This window comes from Bos javanicus, chromosome 5 (genome assembly GCF_032452875.1).
Source record: "Bos javanicus breed banteng chromosome 5, ARS-OSU_banteng_1.0, whole genome shotgun sequence".
Lineage (NCBI taxonomy): Eukaryota > Metazoa > Chordata > Mammalia > Artiodactyla > Bovidae > Bos > Bos javanicus.
The window spans coordinates 100,187,338-100,211,851 of NC_083872.1; the positions used below are offsets into that span (position 1 = coordinate 100,187,338).

Here is a 24,514-nt window from a genome sequence, read left to right on the forward strand (position 1 = left end):
TAATTTTTTTAAACTTTTTACTTGGTATAACCAATTAACAATGTTGTGATAGTTGCAGGTAAACAGCCAAGGGACTCAGTCATACACATACATGTATCCATTCTCCCCCAAACTCCCTCCCATCCAGGCTGCCACATAACATTGGGCAGAGTTCCCTGTGCTATAGAGTAGGTCCTTGTTGGCTATCCGCTGGAGTTTGAGATGGACAAATCTAATTTTAATTGATCCAAATTGGGTGGACATTCTCTTCCTTTCCTTCTTCAACCTGCTGAACAAGAGATGTCAAACGTCAGTTGTTTCGAGTGCCTGATTCTGTTAAGTGTTAGATCTATAAACTTGAATAATATTCACAATCTCTAGAAGATTAATTCTCATCATCTGAAAAAATGTAAAACTAAACTGAATAGAAATATGTCCTGAGAACAGTTCAATGTATAAACATATAAAAGTATTAACATATACCTAGCAACTACTAATACTAATAATAATTAGAATAAAAAACATGTATGTTGGGGCTCACAGGACAGAGGGTGATATTTAGAGTAAGCTTGGAAATTAAATTTTAACTAAAGAACCTGCACCCTGATATGGCACAATGCCGAAATTTTCAGAAATGCTACAAACATAGTCTTTATCAATGAACCTGTCTTCTTTGTTCACACCTTTATGCATCAGTTGAATACGCTCTTACCAGTTCAATAGTTTATACATGTGTGGCTGAAACATCACACTGTACAGTACAGAATATTTCCAACCACAGACTTGTTGCTGCTCAAAACAACAGTTAACACTTACACTTGTCTTGATGTGACTATACAGTTCCGGGGAAGAGTTGGAAGGGTCATGGAAAACATGAAAACAGCATGGTTGATTAAAAGAACAAGCAGCAGCTGCAAAATATATTAGGAATCAAAGCAGTGTACCTGGCCAAGGAGTAGAGGATGAAGTTTAAAGAGGAGAGAAAGAGACCAAAAGTGAGGTGCACGACCCTGGATGTGCATGATCACTGTCACTTTAACATCATTGTTTGTGTTGTTATCATTCAGGCAGGCAAGTGTGATCACAGGAAATCACACTAGATTCAGAATCATAACAGTCTTTACCCACTAAAAGAGTAGGGTGAAAGAATAAATACCCAAACAAAAGAAAAATAAATAAATAAGTAAAGATGATAATCATAAAGCATTGAATGGCCTGTGGATACTCTAACCACATTTTACATGAGATCTATTTTAACCTAAAAATTCATTTTAATATAATAGAGTGCATGCTGCTGCTGCTGCTGCTGCTAAGTCGCTTCAGTTGTGTCCGACTCTGTGCGACCCCATAGACAGTAGCCCACCAGGCTTCCCTGTCCCTGGGATTCTCCAAGCAAGAACACTGGAGTGGGTTGCCATTTCCTTCTCCAACGCGTGAAAGTGAAAAGTGAAAGGGAAGTCACTCAGTCGTGTCCGACTCTTAGCGACCCCACGGACTGCAGCCTACCAGGCTCCTCTGTCCATGGGATTTTCTAGGCAAAAGTACTGGAGTGGGGTGCCATTGCCTTCTCCAAATAGAATGCATAGAGGTAGCATATTCTATAGATGGAAATACTGGAAAATAAAGACACATCAGGAACACCTAAATTGCCATGGGGAAGGGTCTCAATAATACCAAACAAAAGTTATTCTGGTTGCTATTAAATACGATTTTAAAAAAATATTTACCTTAGTAAAAATCTTTATTGTCTGTGTCAATTTCCTCAGCACCACTGAAAAGTGATTGCACTCAATTGAAAGTTTTCAGAACAGGCAACTCACACTAGAAGAAAAGAAAGCTATCATATGACAAAAATTATTCCTGAGATAAAAAGTGAATCACACAACCATGGTTTTGCAGAATATATTAAGAGAATCAACCTATTCTTAGAAATCAGTTGCAAGACTGTGTAGTTAAATGTCAGTTTTAGCAAGAACACAATCTAAAATTTAAAGCTTATTTTACAAATAGAAGTCAAATTTCTAAATTAAAAACATGTTATTCTAATCCAGAGTGACATGAGACATAGCCAACATGAATCACACATAACATCCAACAGAGTCAGAAAATAAAGACAAATCAAACGACAAACAGTGATTGTTCTCTTACAGACAGTGCTTTCTCATCATTTCTTTAAAGGAAATATAATGTGTAAAGTCCATGATATCATATGTAAAGCCTGTGAAGAGAAAAGAATTTTAAGATTAATACTTTTTATTAATAAGCATTACATATGAATACATAAATGAATTAGTTCCCAGTGAGGTCATTTGAAAATCAAGTATAATAATATTTGTTCAGCAAAATGTAAAATGGGAAATCTATAATTAGCTTAGTTCAGGCCCTGGAGCCAAACAGATAAAAATGTTTTACTTTACAAAGATATAGATTTTGGCATTGTGGATAAGGGATAAGACACTTGTATCTCTCATGTCAGTATATCAAATAAAGTATTCTCAATTCTTTTTTTGCCAAACATGTTTTCAATACAACACCCCTTCCCACCATTCCTGAACCCTTCTACACATGGTTCCATATTGATAATTTATCTTAGTGATCTTACCCACGTGTCACAATAAAGAAGCTGACATGCAGATTAGACAAGATAGGTTTAATGAATCTCTTCACAAAATAACTGTGTTAACAAGTCACACTTGTGATTGGGTACAAGAAATATCTCTCCCAAAACACTGTGGTCCTTTGTCCTTGGGAGACCTGCTTTCTTCCACCCTGTGTCAGTCACTACCCTTTTTGTCCCCCTCCACTTCCCCTGCTCTGCTCCTAACTCAGGTGCTGTTTCCCACAAAATATATGTCAATTTTCACGCCAACCAAATCCGGTCCAATTCAGTCAGTGGGAGCAAGTGGCTCGACATTTGAAAGGTGGGAAGTGGTGAGAAGCCTGGTGTTCTTGCATCTCTCTCTCTGCTTCAGGCTACATCTCCCACCATGGCTACATCTCCCACCATGGTTACACCAAATGGATTTAACTCCTGCCAAACAGCAACTGCCTCTGCTTCCCAGCCTCCACCAGACACCATCCCACCAACTGGAACTGTGGTCCTGGTTCCCACTAAATGGCTTTGGAGACCCACCTGCTCCCTCATCTCCTCCAGCCCTGAGAATGGTCCCCACTTTCTGTTTTGCTCATCTCTGGGCTGTCTTCTTTCTCCCTGTCTTTTCAGATCTATAACTGCTTTGGAAATATTTTCCTGTATTAAATTCCCTCCATTTAATGATCTGGCCTGGGCTTAGTGTACCTTACTGGACCCTTACCAGTGCTGCTCCCTTCTTCAGATAAGATCCAAACTAATCGACACATCCTTGCTTGCCTGACTAGTCCTCCAGTCTCATTTCCTATCCCTCTTCTCTTCATTCACTCAGCTCTGGTCACAATGCCTTCTTGCTGTTCCTCAAACAAACCATGCCATCTTGCATCTGAAAGCCTTTGCATTGTTTTCATGGCTCCTCCCCAAAATGTTTTGGAGGCTTGCTCCTTCATTTCGTTTATATTTTGTGCAGGTTTTATTCCTGGAAAATCCTCATGGAGCCCTGTACCTATAGTTGTCCTCACTGGGGCAGTGAACTTGCACCGATTTATTTTCCAATCATGACCATCCCCTCAAATCAGACATCCTGTGTCCCACACCTTCTGTTTGAGCTCTATATTTAAAAAATATATATTTATGTATTTATTTGGCTGTATCAGGTCTTTTTTGCAGCACAAGTCATCTTTGTTGTATCATGCAGGGTCTTTGATCGTGGTGCACCAGTTCTCTAGTCGTGACACACATGCTCCAGAGTGTGCAGACCGAGGAACGCCATGGCATGTAGGACCTTTGCTCCCTGACCAGAGACTGAACCCAGCCCCCTGCAAGACCCTCAGGGAAGTCTGGTTGAGCTCTATATTTGACGAGACAATATTCTTACATAGTTGGAGAAGGGAATGCAACTCACTCCAGTATTCTTGCCTTGAAAATCCCATGGACAGAGGAGCCTGACAAGCTACAGTCCATGGGGTCACAAAGAGTCCGACATGACTGAGTGACTGCGCACATTCTTATATAGTATCTATATTTGTTTGCTATTGCTACAGCAACGAATCACTACAATCTTAGTAAGTAAATGAAAACAACAAAAATTTATTCATAGTTTTAGAGGCTAGAAATCTAAATGAGGGCCAGTGTTAAGATTTCATCAGGACTGGTTTCATCTTCAAGCTTAAAGTCTCATCCTTGTCTCACCCAGCTTTTGTGGCTGCCAGCATTTCTTGAATCGTGGCCACATCACTCCAGTCTCTGTTTCTGCAGCCACATCACTTTCCCCCCTCTCAATGATCACCTGTCAAGGCGCACTCTACTTCCATCCTGAAAGGACACTTGTGATTACATTTAGGACACACCTGGATAATCGAGAATAATCTTCCTATCTCAGGATTCTTAATTTGCAAGCTTAGAGGTGTGGGAACATGGACATTAGCATTATCAGTTGGGCATACATTATCACAAGTAATAGAATTAGCTTCAAAATCATGATTGCTTTTATTTGGAAGAGGAAGGAAGGAGGAAGAAGAGACAGAAAAAAAATGTGAAATAATATGAGGCTGGAAAAGTCTTTAATGAAAGTTAGAATTATATTAGGATGGAGAAATCATTAATGCAAGTCATATATATGATGATATAAATGTTACAATCATATTCTAAATGATATATTTATTCCCCAGAGATTTCTTTTCAAGTGAGTGCATTGAGCAGCATATTTTTTAGAAGAAAATACTGGGAAATAAAATGCATTAACAGGAAAAGCTCCCAAATACCTGGCATACTTTCCACTTCTATTAAAAAAAATAAAATGTTTTGAAAACTTGAATTATTCCCCCTTAGGGAACTAAATTGTAGTTGGACAAGAAAGTTATAAGAACAGATATATAGATATTCATGCTAAGCAAAACAGAAAACTAGACTAAGCAACCATGGTAAAAATAATTCCTAAAATAATAAGTGAATGAGACAGGCATGAGTTACAGAACATGTGGAAGGAAACAATCCATTCCTAGCAACCAGCTCTAAAACCTCTGTATTTAAATGGAAGTTTTAGGAAGATTATAGAAAGCTAAGAATTTAAAGCAATAAGATTTTAAAATCCATGTTTGTTATGAGATAAAACCTTAAGAGATGAATAAGAAAACTAACAGACAATAAAAAGGGTTAAAGACAGCACCAGTTCAGGGATTGTGTTAAGTACAAGATACGGTCACACTACTTCTTTTCTCTCTCTCTCTCTCTGTAGATTTATTTAGAGAGAAACACATTCCACAGACAGAGAGTAGCCATCTCAGAAGGCAAGAGGTCCCAAACTATGGGGTGATTAATTTTTATGGACTGGGTAATTTCAGTGCTTCCCTGATGGCTCAGCAGATAAAGAATCTGCCTGCAAAGCAAGAGACCTGAGTTTGATCCCTAGGTCAGGAAGACCCCCTGAAGGAGGAAATAGCAACGCATTCCAGTTTTTTTGCCTGAAAAAAACCCATGGACAGGGGAACCTGGTGGGCTACCGTCCAAATAGTCGTAAAGAGTCAGACACAACTGAATGACCAAGCACACACAATGAATAGGAGAATTTTTCCAACATTTTGGGGAAGGGGCAGGGATTTCCAGGACTTGGTCCAGTGCTCACTTTGTTTCCTTTTATGATCAGCTTCAGAACTGTCATGGTGCCTGTGGGTATGCCCTTTAGCTTATGCTAATGAATTATAATGAGCATATAAAGAGGCTCAAGGTCTACTGAAAGTTAAATGTTCCACCATCTTGGACCTGGTTGGTTCTAACTACATTTTCTTTTTCCAGTAATAGAACTAGATATAGATGCCAAATCCCTTATATGTTTTATTTTTGGTTGAAAATACACACACACACACACACACACACACGCATGTATCTTTCTGGGGAAAGCCTCATTCAGTGATCAAATTGCTTTACTAAGAAGAAGGAAAGTAGAGTCTTTCTTTCATTTCTTTCATAAATTTTTGAAGAAGCCATACTAAAAATCAAAAACAACTAGATGCCCAAGAATGATATGGGTCATGGTGATCTGTTAAACACCTTAACTATTACCATTTTGAGTGGCTTTATATGAAAACAATCACAATGGTCAGAATATAAATAATCTCAAAAACTGAGGGCCTGGTACAGAGTAAAGTCGTGTTGCTGGAATTGGTTGAGTAAGGTGAAATAGAAACACTATTGCTTAGAAAAGTGCTGACAACAGTGAGGCATCATGGGTAACTCCAAGAAGGGGTCAAGCATCTGATGTAATTAATCTACCAGGAGTAGGAAGGGAGAAATGCCCAGTGCTCTGTGGTCTCCTCCACCAGGAAACAATGGAGTCAACTTTAAGAATCAAAAGTCTGGTACGTAGTAGAAGCCTATGCAATCAGAAGCAATCCAATACTTTGTGCTAATCTGTGATAACACTGCACCAAAACCCGACTGAATTCCATGAAGATGGTGAAAATGAAGTCATCATTTCTGGAAGTATGACTATAAAAGTAAGGCTGCCAAAGGAGCTCTAAGGTGCAAATATAAAACCTTGCCCACCTTAAGAAAAAAAAATCAGTGGAAATTAATATCAATTTTTGTGTGAAATCTGAACATCACATATAATAACATAGATGAATCACACAAATATTACACTGAAAGAAAAAATGTTTTATACAAAACATAACAAAACAGAATTTGAAATAATTCTTGAAAAAATATATACAAAATATACAAGAGAAATATCAGAATAGTGGTCGACTTTAAAGAGTGGGTAGGGATCTATTGGAATGAACTTGAGGGAATCTTCTGGGAAAGAGTAATAATCTTCACCTTTTTAGAAAATAATTTAATTTATTCATTTGTTTATTTTTGGCTGCACTGAGTCTTTGTTGCTACGAGCAGACTTTCTCTAGTTGCAGCGAGCAGGGGCTACTTTCTGGTTGCGGTGCAAGGCTTCTCATTGCGGTGGCTTCTCTTGTCATGGAGCACAGGCTGTAGGGCAAGCAGGCTCAGCAGTTGTGAGCCTTATGGACTTAGTTGCCCTATGGCATGTGGAATCTTCCCAGACCAGCAATCGAACCTGTGTCCCCTACATTGGTAGGATTCTTAACCCCTGGACCACCAGTGAAGACCAATACTCTGCATCTTGATCAGAATTTGCAGCAGACTGTATGATAAACGTATTGAATAGTAACACTAAAATCTGTGCACTTATTGTATGCAAATTATAATTCAAAAGAACAAGAGAATTGTAAACAAATATTGAACTCTAGTGAGTGATATACATGCTATAGTACTCAGGAGGGAAGTGTGCTGATATCTGGAAATTATTTTGAAATGTATAAAAAATAAGGTGTATCAAGGTGGATAAAAGCATAGGAGACAGATAGGTAATGGAGAAAATATACTCAAATATTAATGGTACAATCTGGGTGATGAATATATCTATGCTTGCTATAAAATTCTATCACCAGTTCTGTTAGTAAATTTTCACAATGTAACAATGATATGAATGGCAGTGCTTAATTTATTCTGTGGTTCAACAGCTTTTCAGGTTCTTCTTCAAAGGATAACGTTAATATATAGTTCAGGGATATTTGGGGGAAATGTCTATAAATTATCTATGATATTTGCCTGTTTACACTAATAATTCAGTTATATTATTCACTGATTTCTAAACAAGATGAGCTGTAACACGGCACGTCAATGCTTCAGATATTGCCCTTCAACAGTAGGTAATAAAACCATGTATTGTAGCACATGGGCTGCGTTGTTGTAAGTAATTATATAACTTTAAGGGAATCAAGTTGAAGGCATAGGCAGAGCACTCTCTGACATAAATCACAGAAAGATATTTTTGATCCACCTCCTAGAATAATAAAAATAAAAATAAACAAATGGGACCTAATTAAACTTAAAAGCTTTTACAAAGCAAAGGAAGCCATAAAGAAGATGAAAGACAACCCACGGAATGGGCGAAAATATTTGCAATGAAGTGACGCACAAGGGATTTATCTCCAAAATATACAAACAGCTCATGCAGCTCAATATCAAAAGAACAAACAATCCAATCAAAAAAATGGGTGGAAGATTTAAACAGATCTGCCAAAAAAAAAACACATGAAAAGATGCTCAACATGAATTATCACTGTTATTCAATTCAATTGTGTCCAACTCTTTTCAAACCCATGGACTGTAGTGCGCCAGGCTTCTCTGTCCTTCACTATCTCTTGAAGTTTGCTCAAACTTATGTCCATTGAGTGGATGATGCCATCCAACCATGTCATCCTCTGTAGCCCCCACTCCTCCTGCCCTCATTCTTTCCCAGCACTAATTATTAGAGAAACGCAAATCAAAACACCAATGAGATATTACTTCACACCAATCAGAATAGCCATCACTAAAAATTTTACAAACAGTAAGTGCTGGAGAGGGTGTGGAGAAAAGCAAACCCTCCTATACTGCTGCTGGGAAGGTAAATTGGTGCAGCCACTACGGAGGGTAGTCTGGAGGTTCCTTAAAAAGCTAAATATAGAACTACCATCTGCTCCTACAATGTCACACCTTGCCATATATCAGAGAAAACCATAACTCAAAAAGGAAACTTTAAAAAAAATCCTCATGAAACTACATACCAGAGTACAAAGCTAATAAACTCTGAAAAGTTGCTCTGATCTGCTTTTTTGCTTAGAATGACCATCTAGGAAAGAAATTTTTTGCTTAAAATGACCATCTAGGAAGGGAAATTTTTTTGCTTAGAATGACCATCTAGAAAGGGAAATATTTAAAGAATAAAAGCATAGTCAAGTAAGTATGGAGGAGTGGAAGAAACCGACAAAAGGAGTTTTGACTTATTGAGGGATGCGGAAGTTATTCTGGCTTATGCATAAGTTAACTTGAATTTTATATTAAAGTGAAAGTGTTAGTTGTTCAGACATGTCTGACTCTTTGTGACCCTATGAATTGCAGCCTTCCAGGCTCCTCTGTCCATGGAATTATCCAAGCAAGAATACTGCAATGGGTTGCCATTCCCTGTCCAGGAGATCTTCCAGACAGATCAGGGATCGAACCCAGGTCTCCCACATTGCAGGCAGATTATTTGCCATCTGAGCCTCCAAGGAAACTAACACCCTATTGGTGGCCTATCAAACATACACTGTACATCTGCTTTAATTATTAAAGAAAAGGACACATTGATCAAAAGTAAAGAATGTCCATGTTAAAAACAAAGATTAAATGCTCCCTTCTGGGGATGCCAATGCTGATCCTCTTTTGATAATAAGACTCTCTTCCTAGGTGCCACAGCCACACTGACCCTCTGCATACATGCTACTCTTTTTTCTTTTTTTGTGAATCCTTGAAGGAACGCTGGGCTTCCCTGGTGGCTCAGAGGGTAAAGCGTCTGCCTGCAATGCAGGAGACCTGGGTTTGATCCCTGGGTTGGGAAGATCCCCTGGAGAAGGAAATGGCAACCCACTCTGGCACTCTTGCCTGGAAAATCCCATGGATGGAAAAGCCTGGTAGGCTACAGTCCATGGGGTCGCAAAGAGCCAGACACAACTGAGCAACTTCACTTTCACTTTGAAGGAATGTATCCCTGACTTGCTTGTTGTTCTTTGTTCTAACAAGATATGAAACGATGCTGAAAATCCTGCTTCTCCAGAGAAGTTATTGGAGAGTCTGCCATCCAGATTATAGTCCTCAGTTTGCCTCAAATAAAGCTCTTTTCTGCTCCTATTAGAGATTGTTTATTGGTTATTTTCATCAATGGAAATGCTTGGATTAAGAACAAATACAGCACAGTTGGACCTCTGCACCATGGGTTTTGCATCTTCCAATTCAACTAATCATGAATTTTTAAAAAGCTAGAAATTTCTGAAAAGCAAATCTTGAATTTGCCACACCCAGGCGACTATCTACATAGTGCTTACATTGTATTAACAACAACTTATATAGTATTTACATTGTATTAGGTATAAATAACCTAGATAGGACTTATATGTACATTTGTTATATGTAAATAATACACCAAGGTTATTTTTTGTACATAAGCCATACATTTATATGGAGAAGGCAATGGCACCCCACTCCAGTACTCTTGCTTGGAAAATCCCATGGGTGGAGGAGCCTGGTAGGCTGCAGTCCATGGGGTCGCTTGGAGTCGGAGTCGGACACGACTGAGTGACTTCACTTTCACTTTTCACTTGCATGCATTGGAGAAGGAAATGGCAACCCACTCCAGTGTTCTTGCCTGGAGAATCCCAGGGACGGGGGAGCCTGGTGGGCTACCGTCTATGGGGTCACACAGAGTCGGACACGACTGAAGCAACTTAGCAGCTATACAAATATTGTAAAATATATGCTAATATTTTATATGAGGACCTTGACACATCTACACAGTTTGGCACCCACCAAGGGTCCTGGGAGCAATCTCCTGTAGATATCAAGGGACGATTATATCTAATTCTGTCATTATCACGTTGCTTCTGCTCTAGTGAAATAAGAACTTTGGTAAAGCATAACTTTTGCTCTTTGCATATAATTTTAGACCAAATCTTATTAAATAAACATAAAAGGGAGCTTATTGTGTCTGTATGTGTAAAAGGTATAGAGGGTTTTAAGACTAAGAGAAGACGAACCACAGCTTGTCATCACTGTTGTTTTAATAATTCTAAAGGCTTTGATACAATTAAAATGAAATAAATACTAATCATTTATTTTTTTAAAATACTATGCAACAGAATAACTTAAAGGAATGAACATTTCACAATTGAGACTTTAAAGCAAAATCCTTTTAAACCACATTGTCACCTGTGGGTCTAATTAGCTATCTCAGAGTCACCATGTTACCAAATAAATTGGACTTTTGGGTAGTAATCAAGCTGAAAACTAATTTTGAAAAAATTATGGAACAATTCTATTTCTTGTGCAGTTATACTAATCTCTACATCTGGTCGTGTTCTATCGCTTAACAATATATTTTGACAATTTTATAGACAAAAAAAAGCAATACATATATCAGTGACAATAGTGTAAGTTTACATAAGACAACTGTTTAATGTCCAACACAGTCTAACCTTGTCTCATTAACTTTATCTCATAGCGTAATTCAGAAAATATTTAAGGCAATGTCTCCGAAAGTGCATTGGCATATATATTCTAAGTATTACCACAGTGTTATTTCATGAAAAGTCATATAAATGAAAGTATATCCACTCAACAAAATTATAGTACATTTATAAAATAGCATTGCAGTATATTTTGAGAACATTCCATTTTTACTAAAGGTGTTCATTTACATATTTTCTCTATAGACCAAGATAGTGACCATTGGTGATTCTATCAAGGTGTAGAATTAGATAAGTGTAATGCTCATCTTTTCTGTGAATTTACAGAATAAATAAGGTGATTCTATTTTTTATTTCTTATTGGAGTATAATTGCTTTACAACAATAGGTCACCATAGAGCATTGAGTAGAGTTCCCTGTGCTGGATAGTAGGTTCTCATTAGTTATCTATTTTATATATGGCAGTGTATATAGGTCAATCCCAATCTCCCAATCCATCCCACTCCCCCTTTCCACCCATCTTGGGGTCCACAGATTTGTTCTCTACCTCTGTGTCTCTAGCTTTGATAATAGGTTTGCAAGTAGGTTCATCTGGACCATTTTTCTAGATTCCACCCACATATATGTATCAAAAAATAAGGTGATTCTTACAAATGTAAGTCTGTTTAATTTCACAGCTTTCACTTAGATAAACTTCTCTTGATTTGTAAGATAGACAGTTATGTCTTAATACAGGTGTAGGAAGAGAAAACCTAAAACAGAAGAAATGGCATAGTCTTCGTGAAATTGTATAACAAGTAAATACCAGAGAAAAGAAATATAAAACTTTTATTTCATATATAAACACTTAAAACACAATGTACATATAATATAATTGAATCAAATTGAATTTCTATCAGTAGCACAGATAACTAAGATTTTTACAAATTTAAAAGTTATTGATAGATTACTACTACTGCTAAGCCACTTGAGTCCTGTCCGACTCTGTGCAACCCCATAGATGGCAGCCCACCAGGCTCCCCCGTCCCTGGGATCCTCCAGGCAAAAACACTGGAGTGGGTTGCCATTTCCTTCTCCAATGCATGAAAGTGAAAAGTGAAAGGGAAGTCACTCAGTCGTGTCCGACTCTTAGCGACCCCATGGACTGCAGCCTTCCAGGCTCCTCCATCCATGGGATTTTCCAGGCAAGAGTACTGGAGCGGGGTGCCATTGCCTTCTCTGTATTGATAGATTACAGAACCTTAAATATTTCATAAAAACTCAAGTAAGGATGTAAGCATCTGAGAGGATGGAGAGCAGGCTGATTATCATTGCTTATAGAAGTAGACAGACAACTTAAAAGAGTGAAAAGCCTATGAATAACAGGTATCATCACATTTTTCTAGTGAGGAAAATAAACATTTTTAGTGTCCATAGTGTTTCGGCAGATGGTGGGTAGAATGTAAAAATGCAGGGAGATTTTAAAGCTATATTAATGACCTGGAAGTTGGGTCTTATCGAGCACTATGGTTAGTGAAGAAGTAAGATTTTAATCCATGATCTGTGTTATGAGCTGAATTGTGTCCCATTAAAAATGCATACATTGGGATCCTACCCTCCATTACCCTAGAATATGAGTGTAGATAAGGTATTTCAAGAATTATTTCAGTTAAAAGAGGTCATTAGGGTGGGCCCTAATCCAATATTGCTGCTGTCCTTACAAGGGGAAATTTGCACATAAACAGGTATAGGGGGAAGACCACCTGTACACCCACAGAGTAGACAGTCAAGGAGAGAGGCCTCAGAAGAAACCAAAGTGCCAACACCTTGGCCTTGGACTTCTATCCTCTGCATTCAAGAAAATAAATTTCTGCTGTTTAAGCTACTCCATCTGCAGTGCTTTGTTATGAGAGCCCTAGCAAACAGATGATGTGTAAGAAAAATTCTCAGGAGAGGACTTATTAAGGAACTGAGTTATGTTATCTGCTTCTGGAGGCTACAATTCTGAACATGGGATTGGATTTAAGTTACTGTCTCTTTTCCCAATTACCTAAATGTCCTTGAAATTGTGTCTCGGGCACCCTTTATTGCAGCAATTAAACCAAGGGCAAAGAAGATTGCATTATGTCAGATAGATACTTACATATCATAAGGCAGAAGTGAATCATTTTCCCACAGCCAGTGCCTGCCAGTTTCATTATAGTAGACTCCAATCCAAAAGAAAGACTTTAAGGAGAAGAAATGCTAGTGATAAACAAATACATGCAAATACAAAGTTCTCGTTATTATCTTTTCATCAACTGCATGAGAGTCCTCTTTAAAAAATTCAACACCGTGTTTATCTTTACTCAATTCATCCTGTCCACAAACTCATTATCATATGCTATATTCCAAAACCATTTTGAGATTTAGCTAATGATACAGCAAGAAACAAAACAAAATTCCCAGTTCTTATGGGAGACATGGAAAATAAATAAATATGAGTAAAAAGATAGTGTGGGTTTGGCGAATAAGGGAGTAAGGTTTTTAAAGGAATGGCATCAAGGTCTATAAGCAAGACCTTTATAGATGTCTTGAAGATTAATTTTACCCCCAATGTCCAACTCCTGTCTCTTCAGGTGCAGAATGGAGAAAACATCCTCTATCAGAAGAATTCTTATAGTGGATGCTTTAACCCGATGCTGATGTCCATTGGAAGAGTGAGGGAAAGCTCCTCCATCTCCTTGCATCCTGTTCTAGATTGTGAGGCACTGCTCACACATTGCCATTAACTTTCGGACCACAAAGGCTATACTATCTGGTTGTTGGGCTATATACCAGGTTCTTTTTCCTCTGATTGGGATAGTTCTTGTAATAACTGTCTCCTTCAAAATTCATTCAACATGCATATTTTCTAAATGTCTTTTTTTGAGGGGGGTAGAATTCACCTGGGCTAGGAAGCTCCCCTGGAGAAGGGCATGGCAACCCCCTCCAGTATTCTTGCCTAGAGAATCCCATGGACAGAGAAGCCTGGTGGGTTACAGTCCATGGAGTCACAAAGAGTCAGACACAACTGAGCGATTAACATGTTCACATAACGTAAAATATATGATTTGAACTATATTTAACTGTACAGTTAATGATGGCACTAAGTACATTCACATTGTTATGAAACTCTCAACCTTCATCTGTCTCCAGAGTTTTGCACCTTCCTAAACCAAAGCAATCAATACAAAGAAATACAGGAAAACAAAGAATGGGAAAGACTAGAGATCTCTTCAAGAAAATTAGAGATACCAAGGGAACATTTCATGCAAGATGGGCTCGATAAAGGACAGAAATGGTATGGACCTAACAGAAGCACAAGATATTAAGAAGAGATGGCAAGAATACACAGAAGAACTGTACAAAAAAGATCTTCATGACCCAGATAATCACGATGGTGTGAACACTCACCTAGAGCCAGACACGCTGGAATGTGAAGTTAAGTGGGCCTTAGAAAGCATCACTACGAACAAAGCTAGTGGAGGTGATGGAATTCCAGTTGAGCTATTTCAAATCCTGAAAGATGATGCTGTGAAAGTGCTGCATTCAATATGCCAGCAAATTTGGAAAACTCTTCAGTGGCCACAGGACTGGAAAAGTTCAGTTTTCATTCCAATCCCAAAGAAAGGCAATGCCAAAGAATGCTCAAACTACCGCACAATTGCACTCATCTCACACGCTAGTAAAGTAATGCTCAAAATTCTCCAAGCCAGGCTTCAGCAATACATGAACTGTGAACTTCCAGATGTTCAAGTTGGTTTTAGAAAAGGCAGAGGAACCAGAGATCATATTGCCAACATCCGCTGGATCATGTAAAAAGCAAGAGAGTTCCAGAAAAACATCTATTTCTGCTTTATTGCCTATGCCAAAGCCTTTGACTGTGTGGATCACAATAAACTGTGGAAAATTCTGAAAGAGATGGGAATACCAGACCACCTGACCTGCCTCTAGAGAAACCTGTATGGCAGGTCAGGAAGCAACAGTTAGAACTGGACATGGAACAACAGACTGGTCCAAATAGGGAAAGGAGTACGTCAAGGATGTATATTGTCACCCTGATTATTTAACATATATGCAGAGTACATCATGAGAAACACTGGGCTGGAAGAAGCACAAGCTGGAATCAAGATTGCCGGGAGAAATATCAATAACCTCAGATATGCAAATGACACCACTTTTATGGCAGAAAGTGAAGAGGAACTAAAAAGCCTCTTGATGAAAGTGAAGGAGGAGAATGAAAAAGTTGGTTTAAAGCTCAACATTCAGAAAACTAAGATCATGGCATCTGGTCCCATCACTTCATGGGAAATAGATGGGGAAATAGTGGAAACAGTGTCAGACTTTATTTTGGGAGGCTCCAAAATCACTGCAGATGGTGATTGCAGCCATGAAACTAAAAGACGCTTACTCTTTGGAAGGAAAGTTATGACTAACCTAGACAGCATATTCAAAATCAGAGTCATTACTTTGCCAACAAAGGTCTGTCTAGTCAAGGCTATGGTTTTTCCTGTGGTCATGTATGGATGTGAGAGCTGGACTGTGAAGAAGGCTGAGCGCTGAAGAATTGATGCTTTAGAACTGTGGTGTTGGAGAAGACTCTTAAGAGTCCCTTGGACTGCAAGGAGATCCAACCAGTCCATTCTAAAGGAAATCAGTCCTGGGTGTTCTTTGGAAGGAATGATGCTAAAGCTGAAAGTCTGGTACTTTGGCCACCTCATGCGAAGAGCTGACTCATTGGAAAATACTCTGATGCTGGGAGGGATTGGGGGCAGGAGGAGAAGGGGACGACAGAGGGTGAGATGGCTGGATGGCATCACCAGCTCGATGGATGTGAGTTTAAGTGAACTCCGGGAGTTGGTGATGGACAGGGAGGCCTGGCATGCTGCAATTCATGGGGTTGCAAAGAGTCAGACAAGACTGAGCGACTGAACTGAACTGAAACCAAAACTCTGTCCCCACTATACAATAACTCCCCTTTACCCCTCCCCCGCAATGTACTCCCCTGCCGCTAGCATCTACCAATGTACTTTCTGACTCTGAGTTTGACTATTCTAGGTGCCTTGTGTAAGGCGATTCTAACAGTATCTGTCTGTACATGAAGGTCTTTCTACTTATTATTTCAAAACATCTCTCCCCTTTACATAAGAGCCTGGTCCAGTGGCACATTTTGCATATGAAAATGTAAACAAAAGATAAACTAGTCATATCCTTCAGCCATTTGTCTAGTGCTGAGGTCAGGTAAGTGCAAATAATTCTCAGCTTAATCCACTCAATCGACTTCACATATTTCACATACCATTATGATGCTCTGTTTCACAACTTACCATCTCCTCCTTGTTTATCTTGATGAGACTGGAATTTAGAGATGAACAGGCACTTTGACTCTCTATCCAAGTTAACATTTCCTTGGAAAAGTAGTAACAGCTGCATCTGAACCAAACCCAATTCTCTGGACAAGAATGACATTGAGGTCCAAGACACAGGTTCTCTATGATTGCATTGGGGAAAAAAAAAAAATCACAAAGCCTGACTTTATTATTTCTTAGATACGCCTTGTGAACAGAAGTACACCTTTGTCATGAGAGTAACATTTCATAAACACAAAAATTACTCAAAATAAAATTATGAATTGGAATGAAAATTTTTCTTTTTCTCTCACTTCTGAGACGTGTTGTACCCTTCATATAGTATATGATACTGGTGACCTAGAATCTATTCATGTTCTTATCTCCATACTTTGATATTACAGCATTTCAGGGCTAGAATGTCTTCACATTACATCTCCATTAGATTAATGTTTGTTAATATTTTGCCCCTGTAATATAAACTCTACTTCTCCAAAATTTGTTCTCATTACAAGTATTTCTATTCCCCTACAAACATATGAAGTCTTACAACAATTTCTTAAAACATCCCAGCAAACCTTACCCCTGTCTTCCTGTATTTCAGTTAATTATACACAAACCTCAGTTTCACAAGACTGTAAGTTATTTGATGGCCGGAATTATGTCTTATATTTTCTATTACACATCCTAGAGTAACTTGCCCAGAGAAATCTCTGTGTGTGTGGATAGACAGTGATAGTGTTAGTCGCTTAGTCATGTCCGACTCTTTGCGACCCCGTGAGCTGTATCACCCGCCAGACTTCTCTGTCCATGGAATTCTTCAAGGCAAGAATACTGGAGTGGGTACCCATTCACTTCTCCAGGGACCCAGGGATAGAACCTGGGTCTCTGACCAGCACAATAATACTTTTAAATCAGTTTAAGAAATCAGTCTGTAAAACCTACCTTTCTGCTGGATTTTGAGAGGTGATTTTTTGGAAGATGCTGCAAAAACAGTCAAATATCATGAGCAGTTCTTATTTTAAATTGAAACCTCAAAAAATGAGATACTCAAAGACTATATTTCATAAAAATAAATCAGCAATTTTCAAGAAAATAAAAAAGGAAGAATTTTGGTAAGCTAAAATTATTCTCAGCCTGTTTTGGCTTATCATATTCCATGAAATGAAACAGCGCTCCTGAGGGGAACACAATTTGGAAGTTTCTGTATTTACTTACAGTTTGCAGTAACAACAGCTACCACCATGGCCATGGCCATTAGGAGAAGGCACAAGACACCCAGGATTTTAGAAATGAGCCTCCATGGAAGAGGCAAGACATCTCCTGAGAGGATTGAAAACACAAGCAGAATCAAAATTAGATGAAGCAATATGACTGGATGAATAAACACAATGCTGAAAGAGTAGTTTACAGTTAAGAACACATCAAATACATGTCAATTCTTGATTCTCACAACAGGCCTGCAAAATATTTTCAAACAGTTTTAGATAATACTGAAATAGAAGTTTTAAAAAATCTCATTTTTTTCCATAGGCTTTTTGTCTAATATAACACAATCAATTCACAGCAAAACAGAGTCCCTAATTCACTAATGCTGCCTCCAAAGCTTACCATCACTTTTCTCCCCACCCCAAAAAAAGAAAAGAAAGATAAGCTGAGCAAGAAAACTGCAGAATGCCAATTGATTCATTTAGGCACTGAGCAGTTTTCCAACATGAAAAGTTAAAAGAGGCTACAATTTAGATTAGGAAGTCAACAAATACTGTTTGTTTATTCTTCTGTCATATATTAAGGTTCATAGTGTTTCATGCAAGTATAGAACCAGTGATGGTGTTATGGTAAGAATAAGAAGCTAGGGACTTCTCTGATGGCCCAGCGGTTAAGACTTTGCCTCCTAATACAGGGGCTGTGGGTTTGAGACCTGGTTGGGGAGTTAAGATCCCACATACCTCACGTCTAAAAAGCCAAAACATAAAACAGAAATAATATTGTAACAAATTCCATAAAGACTTTAAAAATGGTCCACATCAGGAAAAAAAAAAAAATCTTTAAGAAAAAAAAAAGCTGCCAGCATCCTTGATGGACCTATATTTCACCAGTTGGAAGATCAAAAGCTATACAAGGCAGGCTTATTTTTGTCATTCAACTCGGGGACATTTAATATGTAAAAAAAAAATAATTTTTGAGTATCACCTTTATCTTTCATATCAACTTCCTTCCTCCCACTGAATTTCTTCCCCAATATGATTGTCAAGCATCTCTTACAGTCTCTTCATTAGTTATCACCACCATGCCTTAATCACCCAACTTAGACCTAGTGATGGGTCACCTGAGTGATTGCACTGATGCCAACTGCTCATTTTCCATGTTATACACCTTGTGCACTGTTACAGATATCTGATGAAGGAAGTCAAACAGCTTGCTGCTAATTCACATCAGGATCCCAAACTTCACCTGGATTCTCAGTGGCACTTGACAATGATTTACCCAATCTATTTTGTGCTCCAAATTTAAAAGAAATACATTTATGTTCTGCTTATGTAAATAGTTACATCAAAGATTATGGCACAAAGTATACAACACTCTAGCCCAGAGATCAATCAGTCGAAAATATTTATTTCTCACACTATACAACTTCTGGCTTCCAATCAAGGTATCTAACTCAATCCTCTCAAACAGCCACAGCTAGTCATTGTCCTTCATTTACCATTGTTGTCTCAAGGGAATTACTTTCCAACGCTTTTCTATTCAAATCATATTCTTCCTCTAAAGTCTAAATAAACTCCCACTTTAGCAGTGAAATTTCTAAACTATCCAAGGTATCTTTTAAATTATTTACAGCATTTAACATTTGGCCTTTAGCGTTATCTGCACTAAATTAACATTTACATTTTTGCTTGTACATTTTCATTTTCTAACTAAATTTAGAAACTGTTGTATTTTTGTATCCCCCAGTGCATAGCATGTCAGTATACAATTTTAGGCATTCTCTACATGTTTACTGAATACTCTGTTTTAATGTAGCTTACCTTCATCATTGACATCTTCTGCTATATTTTTGTGCTGTCTTTTACAAGGTTTCTGGTGTTTCAGCTTCTTCTTGGTTAATGGCAATTCATTAGGATCCAATTTATGCTTAATATTTTTTGGTGTATGCCTCTGCTGAAAATCCTGGTTTAGAGTAGTAATACTATAAATTATGGGTTCTTCATCCATCTTTATGTAGGAAAAAAACTGTAAGGGATAAAGTGCTCAAATATCAGTATATCCTTCTATAATTTGGGAAGGCATATTATAATATAGAAAAATGAAACAATAATATAAAATCTGAGTTGTGGGAAATTCCCCAACAGTCCAGTGGTTAGGACTCTTAACTTGCACTCTGAGGTCACAGGTTCAATCCCTGGTCAGGGAACTAAGATCCTGCAAGCCACGTGACATGGCCAAAATAAAATAAAATGAAATAAAATCTGAGTTTATAAATAGATACATCTATTACACTTCCCGGAAGCATGTTCTCAACAGTTTGAAGCCCTGAGTACAGGAAAAAAAATGTCACCGAGAACATAAAAGTAAAGGAAATAGAACCCTACAAAAGTTTAGCTGTCTTAATTCTTAACCAGTTCTTATATAAAAAGTAATCATTGCTTTTAGTACAGAATTTAAAATTTAAAAATTCTAGGTCTGCAATGAAGTCACCCAAAAACCCAAGCCTGTTTCTAACATAGTTCCAGTTTGCCTCATGGAACTGAGTAGTAAAAGACAGAGCTGGTGTTCTGCTATTATTAGGATTTGAAATATGCTTATTAGCTGTGATTCTCGGAGGCATTGCACAATTTACGGTTAGAACACAAAGTTAACCATTTCACTTTTCCTAAGTGACTCTATGATTAACAACACGACTTATGAACAATATCTTTTGTATTATTTTGTAACTGAAATAAGACACCCCATAAGTGGACCTAATAGCTTGTTTCTACATTTTATATAAATTCTCTTTATTGTTAAAAAAATAAACAAAATAGGTTAAGTATCCAAATAGCTAAACTTCAAAAGTGTGAAGAATTTTGTTGTGAACACGGGCTATCAGATTCATCGCTGGCAAAACACTAAATGGGATGAAGTCCCTTACTTGTCAGGGTTCTAAATACCTTCAGTTTAAACTTCTCAGAGAAACTTTATTTAAAAAAGATTACTGGACATACATCAAAGACTTGAACATAGTCAAATAAAGCAAAATACAATATGTTGAAGCAGAAAAAAAATATTATACTTTATGTTTTAATTTATTTAAAATGTTTAAAACCAGAAACTGCACAAAGAAGAACTGTCTAGTGGTCACATCTTTCAGGAATTAGAGGAGGAGGGATTAGAAAAGAGCCAGAAACAGGAAAACATACCTGAAATGAGGAGGGAATTCCTTGTGCTACAAATTAGTTTGTGTAAGTCTGAGGAAGCAGGACCTGGTAAGTTGGCACAGAATCAGAAACTGGGCCTCAGTAGAAAAACTACTTATTGTGCAAGGTTTTATAATTAACCAACAGGAAGCTTTATTCTTTTTTTTTTTTTTTCTGCATTTGTCCTTAGCACCCACAATATTGCTGATATAATCTTATTTCTTGTAACTTAGGCCAAAGTTATAAAAAAATATTACATGCATTTTATTCTCAGCCATACTAAATAATAATGTTTGTGAACTGAAAAGAAAACATCACTCCTCTATATTATTTACTATACTGCATTATAATTTTGTGTTTGTGTATCAGTCATTCCACTGGACTAAAGTCCTGAGAGAGACCATATATTTTGATAATTTTACCTCTAGGTAATTTTATGTTTATGAGAACATAGTAGACATAAAATTCATCTATAGTGGATAAAGAAATTCCTTGCAATTTCTTCATTCAGGCTACATAGACGACTTTGCACTGACATCTTTCCCATCATTTCTCTTCACACATTCATACACAGAGAGAAATTTAAAAAGGTAGGAACAATTTGCAAGTTAGAGGGGAAGATTACCTTTAAATAAATCTCAAGGAAATCACAGTATTGGCTCTCTCAATGACAATATGATAATAAAATGAAGTTTATTATATCAAAAAGTATCACAAAATCCTAGAATAAACAAAGGGAGAGTGAGCTATTTTTTATGTCAATATATGCTCTAGGATTCTTGCCTGAAGAGTCCCATGGACAGAGGAGCCTGGCAGGCTACAGTCCATGGGCTCACATAGAGTCGGACACGGCCTAGGGACTAAACCACCACCACCACCGTGCTTCTTAATGGACAGAACACGGGGAAAGAAAAACACTAGGAAATAAGGCACTTCATGGAAGCATGCCAAAATTCCTCAAACTACTCTGCTTATGACAAAATTGACAATATACCCCAAAATTTATGTTTTGGCTCAATGAAGATGGGTAGATAGTATGCAGTCAAGTGCTATATACAGCAATTAATGATTAAATAATCAAGGCACATGTAACACGTGCATGCCTGTTGACAAAGCTAAATTTAAGCTACAAAATAACTAGGGTAAATTACATAAAAAAATACTTTCTGTATGCTTATCTCTCTGAAGTGAGACAAGCCTTTTTTAGGCTATTAGTTCTTTTTTTTAATTTTATTGACTTATTTATTTTTGGCTGCAGTGGATCTTTGTTGCTGCACACAGGCTTTCTCTAGTTGTGGTGAGCAGAGGCTACTCTTGCTGTGGTGCTCAGGACTCTTATTGCAGTGGCTTCTCGTTGCTGAGCACAGACTCTAGGGTAACCGGGCTTCACTAGCTGTGGCTCGTGGGCTCTAGAGCGCAGGCTCAGTAGTTGTGGCCCATTGGCTTAGATGCTCCCATGCATGTGGGATCATGCCAGACCAGGGATCGAACTTGTGTCCCCTGAATTGGCACACGGATTCTTAACCAATAGACCATCAGGGAAGCCCTGTTACCAGTCTTTTCCCCGTGCTCAGCCATTGGCCCAGGATTCAGTATCTAATCTCCCTATACTGAAGAAATATCTTTAGGTCTTTGGAGTCTTTCTTATTAAACTGTTAATAAATCAGTTGAGTAACTAGCCACAACAAAAACCAGCATAAGGTAACAGGAAAAACTTTGGTGAACGTCAGGCTTCCCAGTCAAGACTTGCAGAATTTCTGAGCTTCTAGAACAATTTAGTAATAATTAAGTGGCTGCCCAAGAAAAGTGGGGGGTGGCAGTGCAGTAGGAGGGAAATCCAAGAGGGAGGGCATATGTGTGTGTATATAGTCGAAGAATTGATCCTTTTGAACTGCAGTGTTGGAGAAGACACTTGAGAATCCCTTGGACTCCAAGGAGATCCAACCAGTCAATCCTAAAGGAAATCAGTCTTGAATATTCATTGGAAGGACTGGATGCTGAAGCTGAAACTCCAATATTTTGGCCACCTGATGAGAAGAACTGACTCATTGGAAAAGTCCCTGATGCTGGGAAAGATTGAAGGCAGGAGAAGAAGGGGACAACAGAAGATGAGATGGTTGGATGGCATCACTGACTCGATGGACATGAGTTTGAGAAAGCTCTGGGAGTTGGTGATGGACAGGGAAGCCTGGAGTGCTGCAGTCCATGGGGTTGCAAAGAGTCGGACACGACTGAGCAACTGAACTGAAATGAACTGATAGCTGATTCACTTTATTGTACAGCAGAAACTAACACAACATTGTGAAGCAATTATCCTCTAACAAAAAAATTAAAATAATTGCAATTTTTTTAAAAAAAAGCTTTGAAAGTCTGACTGAGTAGATGGATGAACTGGAAAAATCACAGGTCAGAGACCACAAACACCACCTTAAACTCACATTGTTATCCTTCTTCAGATCAGAGTTACACAATCCTAATGAAAGGAAGGTCACAGTAACCACAGGTTAAAGTTGAAACATCACGCTAATTTAGACCCTAAATGGGCTGGCTTTGTCTCATTTCACCAAATTTCAATTCATCACTTTGTTCAACTAATATTGTATGTTCAATTATTTAGGTTACATAGTTCTGGTTCTGTGATATGTGTTCCACATATATAAATTTTTAGGTTAGTGATGCACTTTTCTCTTATATATCTTAATAGGTGTATATATCACATTACTTCCTTACTGATATGGAAATAGGATCATGTGCTTATTTCAATTTCTGAACTTCTGAAAAGTTCAAGAGTTTGGACTTTTACTACTTGCTTCTCTTTATTTGTATATAGAAAATTTAAAGGAGAGAGGGTTCCCTCTAAAGAGAAACTGTTATTCATTTAACAGTTATTGAGTGCCTAATGCTATACTACCTGATAAAGAGCAGACACACAGTGGGCTTCCCTGGTGGCTCAATCTGCCTGCAATGCAGGAGACCTAGGTTCCATCCTTGGGTTGGGAAGATCCCTGGAGGAGGGCATGGCAACCCACTCCAGTACTCTTGCCTGGATAATTCTATGGACAGGGGAGCCTGGCAGGTTACAGTCCATGGGATCACCAAGAGTCAGACATGACTGAGAGACTTACACATACACACACACACACACACACATTAAATATTTAAGTGACAAAATTATGGAATAATTAAAAAACAGACATGGTCTCTGTTGGTCTCAGGATCTCCATGGTCTCTGGACTCATGGAGATTATACTCTTCCTAATAAGAGAAATTTTAAAATCTAAGTAAAAAGGCAAATTTAAAAAATGCAAGTTCCAGACTTCCCTGGTGGTGTAGCAGATAAAAATCTGCTTGCCAGTGCACGGGACATGGGTTCAATCCCTGGTCCAGGAAGATCCCGCATGCCACAGCACAACCAAACCAGTGCATCACAACTACTCAGCCCAGGCTCCTAGAGTCTGTGCTCTGCAACAAGAGAAGCCCAAGAACCACAACAAAGAGTAGGCGCGGATCGCTGCAATTAGGGGAAGCCTGCACAAAGCTATGAAGCCAAAGATACAATAAAAAATACAAGTTCCAATTCCTGTTACAAATGAAACAAAAAAGGGTTTGAGATTCAGAGCAATAGTGAAGTGGGCCTATAATCTC

General features: G+C 38.1%; 1 protein-coding gene across 5 annotated transcripts; it reads right to left on the minus strand.

Moving 5' to 3' along the window:
- LOC133248131 (killer cell lectin-like receptor subfamily E member 1) lies at nt 1–22,445 on the minus strand. Of its 5 annotated transcripts, none has more exons than XM_061417893.1 (10): nt 20,873–22,445; nt 19,502–19,706; nt 17,691–17,804; nt 17,418–17,456; nt 16,452–16,615; nt 13,247–13,329; nt 11,776–11,876; nt 2,128–2,197; nt 1,707–1,800; nt 1–268 (listed from the first exon to the last, which is right to left on the minus strand). In XM_061417893.1, the coding sequence occupies exons 2-9, from the start codon at nt 19,686–19,688 to the stop codon at nt 1,782–1,784; spliced, it is 777 nt and encodes a 258-aa protein (XP_061273877.1). In that variant the 5' UTR covers nt 19,689–19,706; nt 20,873–22,445; the 3' UTR covers nt 1–268; nt 1,707–1,781. The 5 variants fall into 5 exon arrangements, with proteins under 5 accessions (XP_061273877.1, XP_061273875.1, XP_061273874.1 ...); XM_061417891.1 differs by having other exon boundaries at nt 1–265; nt 13,247–13,347; nt 20,873–22,434; XM_061417890.1 differs by having other exon boundaries at nt 13,247–13,347; nt 20,873–22,434.
- Nucleotides 22,446–24,514: the final 2,069 nt, after the last annotated feature.